Below are 18,361 nucleotides of genomic sequence, written 5' to 3'. Positions count from 1 at the left end.
CTGCTCTATATGCAAATACTATATACGTATGCAATGTTGTTTTTAGCCAATCAGACTGTGACACAAGGGTCTGTTGTCAATGTGTTTGAGTGAGTGAGCGAGTGAGCGAGAGAGAGAGAGAGAGAGAGAGAGGAGAGAGAGAGAGAGAGAGAGAGAGAGAGAGAGAGAGAGAGAGAGAGCTCTGCAATGATATAAAATGTTTTATCCATCTGAAATATTAAAATATTTTTGGTTCACTATGAAACTGTGTTGGGACTAATCAGACTGTGGGAGAGGACGTCAGTAGAAGACACGGCCCTTCAATGTGACCCAGGACACATTCGCGTTCACACTGCTAAAAGAGCGAGTCCACATGTGACCCAGACCACGGATTAAATGCGTCTCGGGTGCGTTCACACCTGCACACAGCCGACCACTTGTGATCAGATCACCTGAGACGGATGTTAATACCAGGTCTTAACAGGGCCTCTGTGGTCATTCTGTGTTAACGGCCAGTGGGGCTCATGTTAAGAGCCATCAACACTTCAGATTTGTTGTTTCAGCAGCCGCTCATTGTAACGTATGCATTGTTATCCTTAATTCACTTAGCCTAGAATTGGACACTGCGCTGACAACAGGTGAAAGTATCTCATGCTGACTTGTGAATTTGTCACATTGTGACAGAGTCACCTGAGGCCAATTGTGAATGGTTGTTAAATCTCCTGGGAAGGGATGAAAGGACAGCATTGTAGATGGGGGGGGGGGGGGGGGGGGGGGGGGGGTCGGGTCGTTGGCCTGTTGTACTTTAACGTCATTACAACAGCCAGGAGCACAAACAAGCCGAGTGACATCTATGGCCTTGATAACGACCCCACAGAGGTTAAATACCCGAGTCTCCTCAGAGGTGAAACGTCTTCCAGTTTCATTCAGCTCTTCTTGAAAAACAATGACCTGGATGACTGAGAACCTTCACCAACAAGTTCTAACCTGCTTCCTTTTTTTTTCCCTCATGTGAAAGTTTTGAAGTGCTGAGTGAATAAAGATATGCAACACTGACATACAGTGTAAAATACATTTTAATGGGTCCTTCAACCTTCAGAAATTCACCTGATGAATACAGGAGAAAATGAATTTCACGTGATGAAAAGTAAAAAAATAAAGTAAGTACAAGTGATCGACAGTTGGTGGGATCTATTGAGTTCGTATTGTTAGAAAGGGGTTAGCTTTTTCAAACAGAACAGTCATTTCTCAAGGAAAGTACACTTCATCATTCACTTAATCTGATGTGAGTCTAAATCACCAAAATCAGAGAGACATGGTTTTCACTGGGCAATGTCTGAGCACTATAGTTTTTAGCCAGTGTAATGTATACCTGTTAATACCCGCCTACATGATGAAAAAATGTAGAACGACTCTAAAAACACTTCAGCCACATGACTTCCATTTGCACCCTTGAAGTCTTTTTTTTTTTATCTATACTGTGTGAACGCGAGAGTGAACAGAGCGTTTACTTTAGTAAGCATTCCTATACATCTTCAAAGCCTCCCTTGCAATTCCCCTGGGAGATCAAGGACACTCGGGGGTCATCTCACCCCAATTTAAGCACAACAAGTCACTTTGATTATTGCCTCTCCTGACGAAAAGGCAGCTGATGTGTATCTGGCGGAGGCTGATTGTCACCATCTTCCCAGGCGTCAGCACGCCATGTTCCTCTGATGGTGTGAATCCGTCAGGACGAGAAGATGCAATCCAGCTGTCCACCGTATCTGCCCGCAGCATCTCCACCTCTTAACACACTCGCAGCATTTTAACACATCCACCTCCACACTCTGTAACCCACCCACTGCCAAAAAAAAAAGACAAGACAGCTCCGGCCTCCTGTCTCTCACCTTACTCCATCTATTCTCCCACGTTGCGTTATGTGAACGCGCCATGCCAGTTGACTGCAAGGAGGTGGGCAGAAACGGCAGACTATGTTGCAAGGGAAGCTGCAGCCAAGAGGAAACATCACAGATGACTGATACTCTGCTCGCTCATATTCAAGTCTACTTTTATTGATCATTGCCCAGTAACATTTACTTTCTTTTCCACCCTTACACTCTTGACAGTTCATCGATTCAAACAAAGGAGACGGATTCCACACTATCACTTATCTTTCATTAGATTATAGGAGACACAGAAATCGTTATTTTAGACATAAAGGCTGAAAAATGATCTGTTTTGGATATGGCCCGTTGACATTTCATCTCAAATGAGGGTTTCTAATGTTCTATCCTCTAAGCTGCTAGCTTTTTCAATAAGCTAAATGGAGCCTCTGACTTGGCTAATGCTGCCTCTGACCAGCAGATCGGGACAGAAAAATTTGTTTTTAATACAGGAAAGTACAGTTTTGACCTCTAAATGTAACTCAGCACCACAGGCAGCTGTAATATCATCAGTGATAATGGCAGAAAATGGCATAGAGGGGAATCAAATCAACAGAGGCATGATGGATGGATGGATGGATAGAGGGAAGTTAGTAATGTCTGTCTTCACCCGCTGTCCCTTTTCTCACATGCAGCTCCCCCAACGGCTCCATCTCGCTGAATTATCATACTTGGATGCTGAACCGCCGAGAACAGGCCAGCATTGGTTATGAAAGTGTTGCACATTTGCAATGAGGGTACATGCGTGTACATGCAAATAGGCCGCTGCTGCATTAGCATTTGATATCCTCAGGGCTACACAGGCAGTGCAACGCCAAGATGTGGCAGCGTGTGTGTGTGTGTGTGTGTGTGTGTGTGTGTGTGTGTGTGTGTATTATGTGTGTGAGCTCGCAGTGAACTCGACCACAGTGAGATACTGATCCGCACTCTGTGGGCATCTTTAACTTGCGAGCACTGAGTCTAATTTCACGCGGCAATAAGGCATGGATGCTAAACAGCGCGCTGCCAGAATCTTAAAATAAATAAATAAATAAATAAATAAAATACTTGAAATGCAGATGTCACGACGATTCTCCTCCTCCTCGAATACAGCTTGCCTTGCAAAAAGTAAAGAGCTCGCTTCACATCTAATTCAAGGGTTAATAGAAATTAAAAACAATTTCACAGCTTACTATAACAGGAGTTCTCATTTTATGGTAAATTAGACTGTAACAATTACATTTGTTGGAAGAGGGGGGTGGTCTGCGGAAACTGTGTACAGCGGCATGTGATCAGCAACGGCTTCAAGTGGGTGTACTCGTGGCTAGAAAATAATTACACAAGGATAACGAACAGTAATTCAATTTTGACATGAAATGGAGAAACTGTAAAAAAAAAGATAATAAAAAAAAATAAAAAAAATAGTCCACGTAATATGAGAACTGTTTGTCAGTCTCTGGTTATTCTGGATCTCCACTGGGCTGAACGTCTTCGTTGACCAGCTGCGAGTCTCAGTCCGGGAGTCTGAGCCAGCCCCCCCCCCCCCGGCACTAAATCAGCTGGCTCCTGTGGGTCACTTGGCAGCTGGCCACCACAACCCACCCGCCACCCATCCCTGCCCCCCTTTCCTGCCAGGAACAGAACTGGGCTTTGGGCCACTCCTTTTCAACTGGGGCGCCCCAAGAGCTTCGTCCGACCACCTCCTTCATGCTGAGCTGCTCCCGTGCACGGCTTCACTACAGAGGAGAGAGAAAGCACATGGGGTGGGGGGGTGGGATCGGGGTCGTCATGAGCAGACATGTTAACACACACAACACTGGTTCATGCTTTACAGTCATTTCAGGACAGATGGGAGGTGGTGCTTAGACCAACAACTACTTCACTTTTTCTTTTAATTTTAATTTCATTTTTTTCTTTTTTTTTTTTAAGTAGGGGCTGGAATAATTAAAGGTCATTTTCCTGCCAAGCAGCACAGCTCTTCTAACAATTGATAAGCAACATTTTAACTAAGTCAGACATAATTACTGGCAAGACTGGCGACTGTGGGTTAGTGCATTAACACTCAATCACCAGCTTATGCGATCACAGACGTACCTACAACATAGCAGCAAATGAAAACAAAAAGGCCCAGACAAAAAAATATTTCATAAATCAACGTTTCTGTAAAGTCTGAACGGCAGCAGCAAATATTTTTTCTTCATTAAAAAAACACTCAAATGTTGCTCTGAGGGACTCACAAAGTCTGAACCAGCTGCTGCAAACCAGCTGTTGTGTTGCTTTGTCATCACAAAGAAGCAGGATTTCATTTTCTAACATGTCAGAAAACTGGCGGTTAGTGGCGTTGAACACAATCTTCAAACAAGCGAGTGACCTTTCTGTCAAGGCACATCTCAAACAACGCCCTCAGACGGCTTTGTTATCCGACTTCCCTCAACTAAAATGCCAATGACAGTTATGGTTCTCAAAGTCTGACCACCAAGCATTACTTTGCCAAGCATTCATTTAACTTTTTCCTGCCTTCAAGGCATTGACGGGACATCATGAGAAATCCCTCTGACACCTCTCTCTCCTCCTGCTGGTTCCATTTCGGGAATCGCCAGAGTCCTCTGCCGCTGCCGTTTTCCTTCTGTCAGAGAAGCCCTGAGCTTACGGATCCTCATTAGTCACTTTCCCTGAGACCACGCTGACACCGGCGTCGCATTCTCCCTCACTCAGACTCGCTGAAGGCTAGTGCGGCCACACACCAATTCACAGACACTGTCAAAAGCACGGCGACTTAACAGGAGCCGGGCAATCATCAGAATCAACCAAGCTTTCAAATGCTGTGAATATCATGAACGTGCTGCTGCTGCATAATGTTACATGGGCTAAATAGGCCGAGAGGCATCTGAAGCAAAGTTTCCTGCACAATGGTCTTTGGGGAGAAATGGGAAAAAGTTAAAAAAAGAAAAAAAGGACCATACCAGGGTTTGAATGTTTTAGACCATTAGCTACAAATTGTGGATACTTTAGAGGGAAATGCCTAATCCATCACAGGGGGAAATTCGTCAGGTTTATTTTTAGTTAGCGTTGCACGCACGGTCTAAAAACTAGTTAGTAGTGCTTTGAGCTGCAAAAAGAATCACATCACTGAGGTTTTATTCAAAAACAAACAAACAAACAAACAGCTATCCTAATGACATCTTTGACATTTTGGGAGATGCATATATTTACTTTCTTGAGTTAGATGAGAAGATCTTCGACTCTCATGTCAGTACAGTAAATATGAAGCTTCATCCAGCAGCTGGTTAGCTTAGCATAAAGATTAGAACCAGGAGAACACATCTAGCCTGGCAAGTCACTTTACTAGGTGTTAACCCCTGTAAAAAACAGCATTATTTCCTTGTTACACTTTGGTGTTTGTACAGTAGGAAGATTTTGTTACCCATGACAGAGCCAGGCTAGCTTCTTCTCCATTTCCAATCTTTATGCTTAACTAAGAGAAGCTAACCGGTAGCATCACATTCACTGTAAATTACTCAAAAATGTGAATAAGCTTTCCCAAAATGTCGTACTCTTCAGACTTTGAGCTCCCAGGTGTCTGAGTGTCCATGAACGCACCAATAGGGAAAGATTACAAAGAAAAAAAACTCGGCTTTCTACAAAAGCAATGAAGCCTTGACAAAAACAATAAAGAAGCTGGATTGGCTCTCTGTGATGGATTACACATTTCATGCAGGTTTCAAGTCTATGCAAGATGATTTTTTATATTGTATAAACATGAATGGATACCAATGGCTGCCTGGAAGGTAGAAAAATCAATCTAAAAGACTGGCTGTATGGGTAGAGGTAACGGAAATGGAGTGTGTATATAATGGCTTAAAGCATGCAAAAACCAGCAGTACGGTCCTTTAAAATGGGTTATTAAAAAAAAAAAAAAAAAAAAAAGAATAGCAGTGGTGCAGCGTTGGACCAACCTGAGGTCTGTATGGTCTCACTTCAGCGGACTGTCAGTCTCCCAGCACTCAGTGACCGATAGCTGTGCCTGAAGGAAGGACAAACCCCAAATCAATACCTTGTCTAAAAACACAGAGAAATTTGAGACAGAGATCATGCAATGTCTACAGGAGAAGATATGCTCATGCAACTCAAGCTTTCTTTTTTGGATTAACTTTGTACAGGCAGAACCTTTTAAATATTACAGTAAGCAACCAAATAAAAAGTAACAGCAGCTCAACTGTACAGAAGATATTGACATAGATTTGGCTTTGTTCATTTTAGCAAGAGTTGCATTAACACTATTCTAACATATTTTGTTAGTACACAGAACAGTTATTTTGGTACATAAAATCCACTACTGTCAGATATTGGAAGTTACGTTTTTCTTACTTTTGAGTCGATTCTTTTTTGTTGCCATGACTGTAATAGTATTTTAAGAAACTACGCATTTACCAGCAAGTTTATGTCAATGGATAAACACACTACGAAATTAAACATTTAGGGTTAGGTTACCTTTACAGTGGAGTTCTCTAGGTTATAACCATCCTCTCCATTGCACTGCCATTACTCTGTACTAAAGTAGCCATCGCGCCAGCGTCATTCATGACAATGAAGCCTAGACCTGAATGGTGGTTTGAATTCAGTTAATTTTCAGATGCTATAAAAGCAATTCTCATTAACGATTACGACCACAGGTAAGAGGATTGAAAAAGTCTTATACATACCCAGGCATTCAATGCTTTAGAACTCTATACACATTAGGAAGCTATCCAGGTTATTTTAGAGGTCTTACCTCTGGGTCCTTTTTAAAAAGTATAGAAAGAGAGAGAAAGAATAAGTTGTGCTCTTTTGATAATCAATCAAGACATCATTTAGTAGGGTTAAATTCTTCAGACGTCAATACATTCATTTAGATTTAAAATGCGATTTTGAATGAGAAACAAAGGAAAACACCTACATCTGACTGCTGAAGGTTGTTTAAAAAAGGCCATTTCAGAATTTTACTAGGACAGGAAACAAATAAAGCAAGTTAAGTTTCATAAAAAACAAACTAAGCTTTATTGACAAACTGCTGCAAAACATCTTTTGGACAGATTTAGTAACCTATTTAGGCAAGCTTACACATGTAGCATAATGCATTTTATGGAGAGGGTACAGATACTAGTGGCAGAATAAGTACAGTTAGGATGTTTTAAAATATGTACAAGAGTTCGGATTGAGCTGCAGGATCCCTTCTCTGTAGAAAGAGAAGACCCATGTGGAGATTTTTGTCCCAATCCTTCTTTGAGTACTTTGAGCATGCAGTTTATAGAGAATCAGATCACAAAATGAAGACCTGAACTGTTTTTAGCATAACAGGAGGCCATTTCTCGGCCGTGTTCTCATTAAACAAACATTTTGTCTTCAGAGTCTTAAAATTAATTTTTAACAAGTAAAACAAATTGAGGATATGAGGACAGTCCATCTCAACAGTGTCTATTAGGGCTATATTTCAAAACTCTAAGTACAATGACAAATATTGCTGCCTAAGTCTAAATGGACAACGTTTTAGAACTATTTAAAAACAAACCATCATCAAGAATGAATTGTACTGATTCCATTAACATTGATTCTTTAACCTTCACTTAATTTAAGATCGTTTTTTTGTTTCTATATTACATAATTGAAAGTTTAAAAGGTCTTTTATTTGGCTATATTAACAGAATTTTGAAATGTAGCCTAAATGGGAATCTGCAACTGACCCTCGACAGATTCTTTGTATTTAAAAACAATTAAAATGGATTCCTTAGACAAGTGTGTAATGAGCCACTAATTCCACTAGAAATGATTACTTCCAAACAGTTAAAGAAATGAACGATCAACAATGCAAAAAAGCCAGAGGGGGGTAAAAAGGGTCAGAGAAAAAAAAAATCCAGCAACATAAACAAAAATTCAAATGAAAAAGAACAAAAAAAAGGACGCCAACTTCTCGTCTCTAACCCATCTAAAAGCCGCTTTGGTTGGTTGGTTGGTTGGTTGGTTGGATGGATGGGTGGGTGGGTGGGTGGTTGGTTGGTTGGTTGGAGCAACAAAGTAGGGGTGGGGGAGGGGGGTTTGCGGTCAAATCTCAAAAACCAGTTCAGATTTTCAGTTCCGAATTTGCTCTCTCGTATAAAGTCCGGTGTAGGAAAAGACCAAACCAAAGACAAAACGGACAATTACTTTTGTCGGGCTGCTTAAAGCAAGAGCTGCCGTGGTAGACAGGCGGTAGTCAGGGCGACACGTTAAGGGTGGCGGGTCCGCTTCAGTACTGTCGGTATGGGTGCTCCCGGTAAGGCGTCTTGGCACCTCTGGAGGGGGGAGGGGCCTTCCCTGGGCCTAATTGCTGGGTCCCGTTCCAGTCATCCTGGCCTGGAGAGGACAGAAAAACAAAAACATATGATTCAATATGGATTCAAACCTCCTCAAGATTTAGTACAGACAAAAAAATGTACTAGCAGGCCCTAAAGCCCAGTGGAAACAAACAAAAATCACATTTACATTGAGTGTTTAAATGTTGTGCAACAGCACTAAACAGTTAGCAGGGCTATGCTTTGTGCTGCCTGCATGATAGCACAAACAAAACGGGGACCCACTCGTTAAAACATTATGAGTGGTTCAAAACTCCACAAGGAGCATTAGAGTTACCAGTTATTGGCTTTAACTCTAAATTCTGGTTGCTCTTTAATCCTGCTTCAATGGAAAGTCACACATTGGGGCACACCAATATTTTTTGCCTCAGTTTAATTTGACAACTTCAGGGTAGTAAAGACAAGCAACCACCAACCAACCAGTAAATGTAAATTCACTCATAGCACCAAGCAAGTTTTTGGTCGTATTCTTAGCAGACTTTTTATATTCAGCAGCTTCCTAACAGTATAAATTGGCTCATGTTCGTTGACAGCGAAAAAAATAATTTTCTTACCATATGACTCATATGAGTCTGTGGTCTCTCCGTGTCCGTAGTCGTAGTATTCTGGCTCTCTGATGGTCAGAAAACAGGGGGAGAAGAAGAAAAATCACTTTTAATCTTCGAAAAACATCAAGTAGCTGCTGACTGTAATGTCTAGGGGGATGATAATTGGCTTCCACGAATAAGATCAAAGCTTGGCTCTCTAGCATGGAACATCTGAGTCCCAGCTGCCATCCGAACCATGAAACATGAAGCACCATCAATGCCGAGTTTGTGCAGAGTGGCTAAAAAGTATTTCTGTTGCACTCAAATCCCATCTCGAGCGAAACTAGCAACTAGGCGATGTGTGTGCACTTTGTGAGAAGCAGGTGAAAACCAAAGAGACATCTGATTCACTCACGCCTGCGGCTGACTGTAATAGCTGTCGTATGACTCGTAGGCCGCGTCTGTGTAGCTCTCATCGTAGCCCTGAAGAGGGAAGGAAACAGAGAAACAGAGTGAGATTTAAGGAGAGGCTTATTCATGAATCATGAATGTCAAGATGTCCCCAAAGTACTACACAAGTACTACAGCAGACACACTCTCCCCCTTATGTTTCGAGCATCTGAAATCACTTATTCCTGCGATGATGGACGAGCAGCTAACAGGGTGCCCAAAACTATCATGGAGACGGGTGTTGAAGAGGTCAGACTGAGCTACATCAACCTCAGAGCATCATATTGTGACAGGAAAACTCATCTTTTGGCTGTTAAACCACATATTCCTTGAATGTTTTATCATTTCTAATGGCTACCATATTAAAATTACAGGTTTAAAGAGATATGTTACTCTGCATAATAACAGTAACCTATAATATAACTGAGCTGAGGAGAGCAACATACAAATTAAATGGATAAATGAAAACTACCCTCCACTGGCAGTTTTACTTACATATTCGTCGTAGCTCTCTGGGGCTGTAGCAGGGGTGTGCTGGTGGGGCGGTGGAGGCGCCATCCTCTGTGGAGGTCCGGCAGCTGGGGGCCTGGCGCGGGGTGCCGCAGCTCCCCTGGAGGGTGCTGCGGGGAGTCCTCCTCGGCCTCCTGGTGCACCCCTCACTGCGCCACCCCTGCCTGGGCCGCCTCGAGTCACACCTCCCCTGGCAGAAGCGCCGCGAGGAGGCATCCCCCTTCCCCTGGAGAAAAGAACACAGAGTTATCACTGTAGTCTTCTTCTAAAAAGGAACAGTTTGATATCATGGGAAATTGATGGGAAAAACACACAAGTTAGATGAGAACAGTGGCACCACTCTCATATCTGCATACTACATTAGTTAGCTTAGCATGTAGACAAAGGGGAAAATGCATACCTGCAGCCAGTTAACATAGTTTAGCATAAAGACTAGAGAAACAGGAAAACAGCTAGCCCGGTGCTGCTAAAGCTAACAAATTAACAGGTTATATCTTGTTTGTTTAAGTAATGTGTTAGTTGGTGAGCTGTAAAAGGTGCCAGTAGAACCAAGCTAGCCGTTTCCCCCGTTTCCAGTCTTTATGCTAAGCTATGCTAACAGGCTTCTGGCTCCAGCTGTGTATTTACCGTACGACATGACAGTGGAATTGATTAACTATTGTACACCTTGTCACATTTTTTACAGAAAAATTAGCAAGAACTGACAATCTTTGAGCAGCCATTGGTTTAGATCTGTTGTTATTCCTTTAACTTGCTGTGTGAATTTCATTAATGCACAGATACAGGCTACGTCCACACTAATAACTAAACTCATACATACATGACCATTCATGTACACTGGGCATGTGCGAGCAAGCGTAAACAAATACTATGAACTAAAGACAGCTGCAGTGATAAAACGCTTGTATTTAATTTTTCCATGTCGTATTCACCACTGGTAGTCAAGGCTAATCAGACCAATCAGGGAGCGTCAGGGGGCGTGTATGTCATCGCTTCCACAGGTCTCTGCACGTCCATACAACAACATCATAGGAAAAACGTAGCCAAAGAGATGCGTTTTAAAATAAAAAAAAATAGTATTTTGGACGTTGCCATGGTAGTAGTGGAACAGCAGGGTCTGTGTGTTACCTCGGTGACCCAGCAGCTGTTATGTGAGAATCCCTGTAAGTGTGTGCGTGCACCTCCCTCACCTGTGTGCTCCAGCAGGGGGGACTCCGCGGCCCCTGACCGGCATGCCCCCTCGGCCTCGGGCTCCGTGCTCCTGGCCTCCGTTCAGGTAACTCATTTCCATGAACTGCTCTTGGCAGATATCATCCATCATATCCTGCACGCACCCACAAAGGAGAGGAAAATAAAAACAGAGAGAGAGAGGATGAGAAACAAGAGCACATGACATGGGAACAGTGAAGCCACGCAGATGAAAGAGAGAAAAGAAGAAAAAGAGGCAGCATGGAAGAAAGGGTGATGAATAAAACAGTGAAACACAATTACAGAGCTGCTCAAAACACGGCATCTTCCTAATGGCTAACAGAGCAAGTGGAAGAAGAAGTCTCAGCACCAGTGAGTCAGAGTGTGAAGAGAGAAGGGGGGTCGTGGATGTGGGAGGTTGGAGCCCATCCATCCACACTCCCTGGCTTCCTGTGCCTCTCCATCATGCACAAAATGTAAATCACTTCTCCCTGCACTTCTTGACAAGCCTGCTACGACTGCATCAACAGTTACCTCACTCTATCCGCAAAAAACAATAAGTTGGGGTGGATTACTGTGGCTGCCTGCCTGAGTAGCACAAATCCCCGCCACACAATCCGCCGCCTTTCTTCGGGGAGCAATCGCAAGAGCTGCACTGTGACCCAATCAATTCTTTTTCATAAATCAGTCCCTGGACTTGGAATAGTGATGGAGCTCTAATGATGGTGAAAAGGAGGTGGAGGGAAAAAAAATGCAGATAGCAGAATATGCTGCACATACTGCAGCTTTCAATTTTTCTGCAGCAAAAGCAGGAAAACACAAACCATTTTTCTGATTACAAATTCATCTCAGGCCAGGAGCAGAGCGACTGCAGCTGCATTTAACAAGGTGACATGTCTGTACCCACCAAGGTATTTAGATCAATGAGGTTTCTTTAGATGTAGATAATGTTTTTTTTAAAGTGTCGGTGTCGAGAAAACTAACAAGCAATGCAACTCATCCACACAGGCTCTGATTTTGCACATACATTAGTTGACATACAGGCACACAGATATGAAGAGGATGAGGAAGAACAAAAGAGTAAGAGCCTGTAGAAGAAAAACTGAGAAGTGCAGGTGATACATAAAACATTTCTCCAACAAATCACATCCACCCATCTACTGAGAAGCTGAGTCATTTATTAAAATATGTCTCGCTTCCAAATTACTGACGTCAGGCCTGAGATAACAGCCTCGAATCGTAAAGGCGGGTTCTGCTTTTTACATAACATAGCAAAACCCGACACCGCAGCTGGTTCATCAGCCCATTCATCTCGCCTCTGATCCAAATTATTCTTTCTTTTAAAAGAACCGTCCACACTAATTAAAAAATGTAAGGCTTCTCACAAGCCCCTGGGCCTGTTGGCCTGCTCTGGCAAGAGCCTTTGTTAGAGCACTATGGGCTTCAGCTGGGCTTGACAGCAGACCGGGCATGCCCACGCTCAAGAAACCTCGCAGCATAAAACCAATAAAGCGAGTGTAGGCCGCGCAGGGTGAATATGCCCACATATCTGTCTAGGGGCTCTACATCTCCTGGCTGATTCCCCACAGTCCCAGAAGAATGAGACTCAGGTAAAGAAACAGTGCCGGACAGACAGACAGACGTGCAGGCAAGTCACGTCTGCCTCTTTTAAAACAGATCCCGCTGTATTGCTGTTAAGAAGACCCGTCATTATACCGGCTTATCTTGTTCATACCGAACCAAATGAAGCTGGCATATTGGCACGCCAGTGGTCAGAGATATGACATGTAACAACAGCGTCAGCATCCTGTCCCGCCATGCTGGCTCTCCCCTTTTTAAACAGATGGTGATCCAGCTTTGTGACTACCTTTGGTGGCGGCTAATTGCTGGAAAAACACCCCCCCCCCCCCCGCTCTCATTCCATGTTCATAGCTTACATACAGAACTGCGAGGCGGAATAACGGCACAACAGTCCCAACCTTGAACAGGCAGTGTGAAAGGGGCTGCTGAAGGCAACCCAATTCCTTCTCTAAGGCTGATTGCTGTACGTGCCTGGACTTTGCCATCAGGTCTGTTTGTTCCAGGTAAACACCCACTCCATCTCCTCCATCTGTCCTACTGTGCGCCCCCCCCCCCTCAAAAAAAATCTTTGCTAACTCACACACTGTGACTGCTCACCTTTCTGAAAAGCACACCCTCAGTCAGTCAGTAACCCAAAAATAATTTCAGCAGGGCTGCTCTCACTGACGGAGTACTCCACTTTCAGTTCCCTAATGTTCCCCAGCAATTAGACTTGTCACTGTTGTGTGAGTTTGAGTATGAAATAGTGTTCTGTTGTTAAATTAAAACTGTAACAAGAAAACTGTATTGTGCAAGAAATCTTCTCTGCAGGTGGAAAAACTCTGACTTTACAAACTAAACAGAAATGTGGCTTTTGTGTTGGGGCTGAAATTAGTGAAATGTGACATGTCACTAATCGTGTAAAGATACCAAATATTTCACAATTCTGTTTTTTCCTCATGCAACGAATCAATCATTTGGAGGGTTTCAGCTGCTGATTGGACAAAACAAGATGCAGAACTTTAGGCTTCAGGAGATTGTAAGTTTGATACCCAATAGTGAAAACAATAGCTAGCTGCAGCCCTAGTTTCATTTATAGGGTGACAATTTGCTGTTACATTTCTCTGCACTGAGCAGGCAGGCAAATAAACTGGAGAATAAAAAGACACAAACAAGTCATTAGCAACGTCATACTCACAGGAAACAGGAACTTCTTGACCTCCTCCATGGCGTGGGCCATGCGCAGGTAGGCCTCGGGCACGGGGGCAAACACCTCGATGAACACGTGCAGCTCCATAGACAAGTGCGCGTACTTGGGCTCGCCGCCTTTCCTTAGCCCCTCCTCCTGAAACAAGGGCACAGGAGTATCCGCGAGTCAAAGAGAGCACACGGCTAACTCAGAGATTAAATGAATTATGCAAGAAGTAATCTCATTTCATCCACCTCAGAGGGCATCGGGCATAGGTGTGGTATTCCCTGTCTTTATGAAGTTTAATAACCACATCAGACTGGCAGATAACAGGTTGTAGATAGTGGGCTATCCTGAAGGTTCCTGGAACAGATGTGCAGTGCGTGGATGCCCTTGGCGTTACATTTAGGTTCAACCAAGCTATCCTGCAAGTTGACGCCATCTGGGCTCACTGCCTGCCACCCTTCTCAAGTACAGGCCAGATGTGTTACGGCTTTAAGTATCCTTCTCACAGGTGTGTAACACCAGATGCGTGCGTGTGTGTGTGTGTGTGTGTGTGTGTGTGTGTGTGTGTGTGTGTGTGTGTGTGTGTGTGTGTGTGTGGGGGGGTGTGTTGTACCTTGGCTTTGTCTCTCATGGATCCCTTGCCGAGCACAGAGATCTTGGCTCCAGTCTCTTCCTGAAGACGTTTGATTGTATTGCCCTGAGGTCCCAAAATCTTCCCCACGAAATTGAACTAATAACAAAACAAAGCGGAACAAAATTAGTGTGACAATCACAGCAGAGGCGAGTTTAACGCCGAGAGAGTGAAGGCACAATCACTGGCCGGGGTCGTGTTGTGCATACTGGAGCCTTTAAGTAGTAAATTTACCAGAGAGGGTCAATATGAGCCCTGCAGTGACTTACTATTCACTACAATCGTCCGAGCACTGAGCCAGAACCAACTTGTGATCAAAAGCTGCAATTTTTACCTCCTCAATCTTTGAACAACGTAATTACTGTGTGTATGATGTGTCCTACAATTAGCTGTCACTGCCAAACACATTTAGCAAAAAAGAAAAAACAAAATGCCCCCGAGGAAGCAATTCCTCCCGGAGTTGCAAAAGTGGCTGTTGCAATCTGAATACGCTCATTAGCTTTGTCGTTCCTGACACAGCGGAGTGATGTACAAATTAAACCTTAAGTCTGGGAGATCAGACGGCTGTGTTACCCCAACAGACCAGACTCCTACATCATATTGATCTGATGCTCGGGACGGGGCAGCGCATATGGATCTTACTTTAGTTCGTTATTTCAGTTGAGGCTGTGTTGTCTATCAGCTTTTATTAACGTCGGGAAGTAAACAGGATCCTAACAGTTACGCAAGACAATATAAACTTGTCAATCATAAACCATCATCCTTAAGTCAATGATGTGGATCAATGCACCTGAAGTTATATGATAAAGAAAAGTAAGACTGAACAGAAGAGGGGATCCAATCTCCTGAATGACACTGAAATATAAAGCTATCCTAACCATAGTAATGTTAACATTTTGATCCTTTCAGTGATATTTTAAAACATGCCGGTATCAGCTGTAATTATACTCTGGAGCTTAAAGATCGAGGTTGAGAGGAGTAATTTGAGTCTCCCAAGTAACCCCATGGCTTTGTATAATTGAAACCCGGCTGCAGGATAAATTAAATCAAGAGGGGTTCACACTGAAAACGAGGACAGAGGAGGAAGGAGAGGGAAGAAAAGAAAAACCAGGGGCAAAGAAAGCTCACCTTCGGGTACTGTTTGACAGGTATGAGAACTCGCTCCTTAAGTTTGATGTTCTTTGTTGTGAAAAGGTCCAGGTATGCTTCTGCCTCCTTTTTAGTCTCGCCTTTCTGGATTCTATCAATTTCTAGAAGGGGAGAGGGATTGTTTTAGGCAAAGTGTTCATGCAATCAGACAGGATTCAAAGTGACAAAGCACATTATCATCATGAGGTGGATTTATGTGCACTTACATTACCCAAGTAAGCAGCGATTTTGGTGATTTGCAGTTAAAGCTGTGGAACTGTCTGCGTGAACACGAGACTAAACTGGTTGAAACTTTACATCTTCAGACACAGATTTAACAGATGAATCTCAGACATCGTAAAATAAATATTCACTTTTTTTTTTTTTTATTTAACATAAACATCCTGAATTCTTTTGACTCACAAATCACCAAATCAATGTTAAGTGACTGCCAAACAACACTGCTTACAGATGAATAAAAGATGATAATCGAGTGTTTGTGATGCGTTTCATTTGCACTTTCTTGTGCTGAATGAAGAGTTTGTTGATTCAGCCATTAAAGCGACTATTGTGACAATTGATAGAATTATTTCAGCCATTTTTCAAGTAAAAAAAATTACAAACATCCACTGGTTGCAGCTTCCTCAGTATGGAGGTTTGTTGTAAACTGAATATCTGGATTTTTAACTACTAAGTGGACAAAACAAGATATTTGAACACACCGCTTTGATGTGAGGAGTTGTAATCTCACCATTTTGCCCATTCATACACTAAAACTTGTGTTCAATAACTGAGAAAATAATTTTCAGACTACTCAATAATCCAGATCATAATCCTAGTTCTGAACCTTTCAAACCATGATTTGAGAAATTAGTTTTCACAGGTACATTTTTGAGAATTAACCACCAGCTCTTCCCTACACCTTCTATCACCTCATCCATGTGACACGGCACCAACAGCAGCATCTCAAACCGCCTCCTCTCTCCTGGCCATGGCAACCCCGGAGCCCGCCATGTGCAAACATGTCAGCTACACTACAGTCTACCAGCCACAGATTGTAGAGAGGCAGTGGGTTTGGGGGGGGGGGACTCAGTAGATGTTTTGCTGAGGGAACTCGCAACACACTGACACACTTTGTCGTTCTGCATCATTCTTACACTCAGTTTCAGAGATGTAGCCTAGATACTGCACATCCTGTTAGACAAAAGAGACCAACTTAACCTTTAGCAGAGCTACCTGAGAAACTTGAGAATGCAGAAAATAACTGACTTACAACCACTGGGAGAGCACATGGGCAACAACACAGTTTATGGTGGCCAGTCTGTGATGCCCCAATGGTGTTTTATGTATTTTTTTTTTTAATTTACTTTAGTGTGACTATTGCCCTTTATGTCCTATGGTACTTCGTGGTATATCATCCCACAGTCTCGCTACAGGATATCACTTCAAAAATCATATTCTGTGACATTAATAGTGCGGCTCCTCTACAAATATCAGGATATGGCATTGACAACCACAATATCTGAAAGACTGAATACCAGATGAAGCCTCCAGCACAGCTACGAGACAACAGCCCTGGAGCTGCCAAGTCTGCAGTCTCTTGCTCAAGGACACTTCAGCAGCGGCCGACACTCGCAGCGGGACGTGAAGGTCTCCATCACCGCTGCCAGGCCGCCTCGCGGCTCTTAAGTGGCGGCGTGACCCCGGTCGCCGGATACTGGCGCACATTTGAAAAAGCTGCTGCGCAACGCAAGCTGTGAGACAATGAGCTCAACAGGAACGCGGCACCGAAAACAAACACACATATTGTCTAAAGGAGTCTTAATTATTAAGTTTAAACCCGACACAAGCCTCTTTATTACTGAAGAAAGGAGATTAAAGACGCCGCATCTGCACAAGAGGAAACGGAAATTACTCGGAAGAATACCTGAAAGTGAGTCTCCTGTGGTGTCTAATCAGCTTTGGGCTATTTAAAATTTCAGACACAGACTCATTAACTAGCAACTAATTAACTCTTACATGAACCAATGTATCACAACTACTCATAACCGACCTATAAAAATACTTAATGTGAGTGTTGCGTTTGTGGGGCAGTCCACGTCCCGTCCACACACACATGGCGCTTAAAGCGTGGAGGTGTGCGTTTGAAGGTGCGTTCACGAGCAGTATACGTGGCCTTTCTTTAAGTCAAAACATAAACCGCATAGTGAGAGTCAACATAAAACACAAAGAAACACTACTTTACCTGCGTTTAAAAGTTTCATGGCGTGCGTAAACGACGAGTCCAGGCTGTCCTTCTCCGCCAGCAGCTCGGGGAGGTATTTGTCGTCGTTCTCCATTTTGAGTTTAGAGGGGGGGAGTCAGTTTCGGTGCAACAAAAAAAGCGTGAAAAAACCCCCAACAATGATAGAAAAAAAGTAGTCCAGTTATGTAACTACGGAGTGCCGCGTATCCTCTGTGCAGACGGCGCTTTGCATGTGGCTACCGGGTGTCTCTGCGAAAGACGAGTCCGCTACTTTGCGTGTTTGTGGCTTCCCCAACCGGCTGGCTCCGTCTTTTCAGCAGCGCTGCCTGGATGGAAATGGGAGAACAAAAGCGGTGAGAGACTGGAGAATAGTGATCCGACTCAAGCCGACGGAAGTGAGCTCAGAAGGACGTAGTTCTCCGGACTGACGCCGCCTACTGTGTGCTGTGTGAATGCGCGCCGCCTCCAGTAGAGATAACCCCACTGTATGATTTACGATAGTGGTAATATGGTAACATACGGTATAGGTGGTAATATGGTGCCACTATATTACTATTAACAGTTTTGTATATAATATTAGGTAGAATTAACAAGTTAAACATGTTTTTGTTATGGAACTGAATAGGAATATCCATTATTTATCTGAGATAATCTAGAAAAACCCCTGGAGTCAGCT

General features: G+C 43.3%; 1 protein-coding gene across 3 annotated transcripts; it reads right to left on the bottom strand.

Annotated features, from left to right (window-relative positions):
• Window positions 1–2,012: 2,012 nt before the first annotated feature.
• On the bottom strand, window positions 2,013–18,075 carry khdrbs1b (KH domain containing, RNA binding, signal transduction associated 1b). 3 transcript variants are annotated; one of them, XR_008829871.1, is made up of 11 exons: window positions 17,686–18,075; window positions 15,441–15,562; window positions 14,295–14,411; window positions 13,685–13,831; window positions 10,929–11,062; window positions 9,724–9,964; window positions 9,194–9,261; window positions 8,806–8,864; window positions 8,064–8,252; window positions 5,840–5,907; window positions 2,013–3,619 (listed from the first exon to the last, which is right to left on the bottom strand). XR_008829871.1 is itself a non-coding variant. In XM_056399261.1 (9 exons), the coding sequence occupies exons 1-9, from the start codon at window positions 17,777–17,779 to the stop codon at window positions 8,146–8,148; spliced, it is 1,089 nt and encodes a 362-aa protein (XP_056255236.1). In that variant the 5' UTR covers window positions 17,780–18,075; the 3' UTR covers window positions 6,897–8,145. The 3 variants fall into 3 exon arrangements, 1 of the variants encoding a protein (XP_056255236.1); XR_008829872.1 differs by lacking the exons at window positions 2,013–3,619; window positions 5,840–5,907 and adding an exon at window positions 6,844–6,865; XM_056399261.1 differs by lacking the exons at window positions 2,013–3,619; window positions 5,840–5,907 and having other exon boundaries at window positions 6,897–8,252.
• Window positions 18,076–18,361: the final 286 nt, after the last annotated feature.

This window comes from Seriola aureovittata, chromosome 16 (assembly GCF_021018895.1).
Source record: "Seriola aureovittata isolate HTS-2021-v1 ecotype China chromosome 16, ASM2101889v1, whole genome shotgun sequence".
Classification (NCBI taxonomy): domain Eukaryota; kingdom Metazoa; phylum Chordata; class Actinopteri; order Carangiformes; family Carangidae; genus Seriola; species Seriola aureovittata.
Note: the sequence above shows the minus strand (reverse complement) of the source record. Positions and strands in the feature narration are given on the sequence as shown.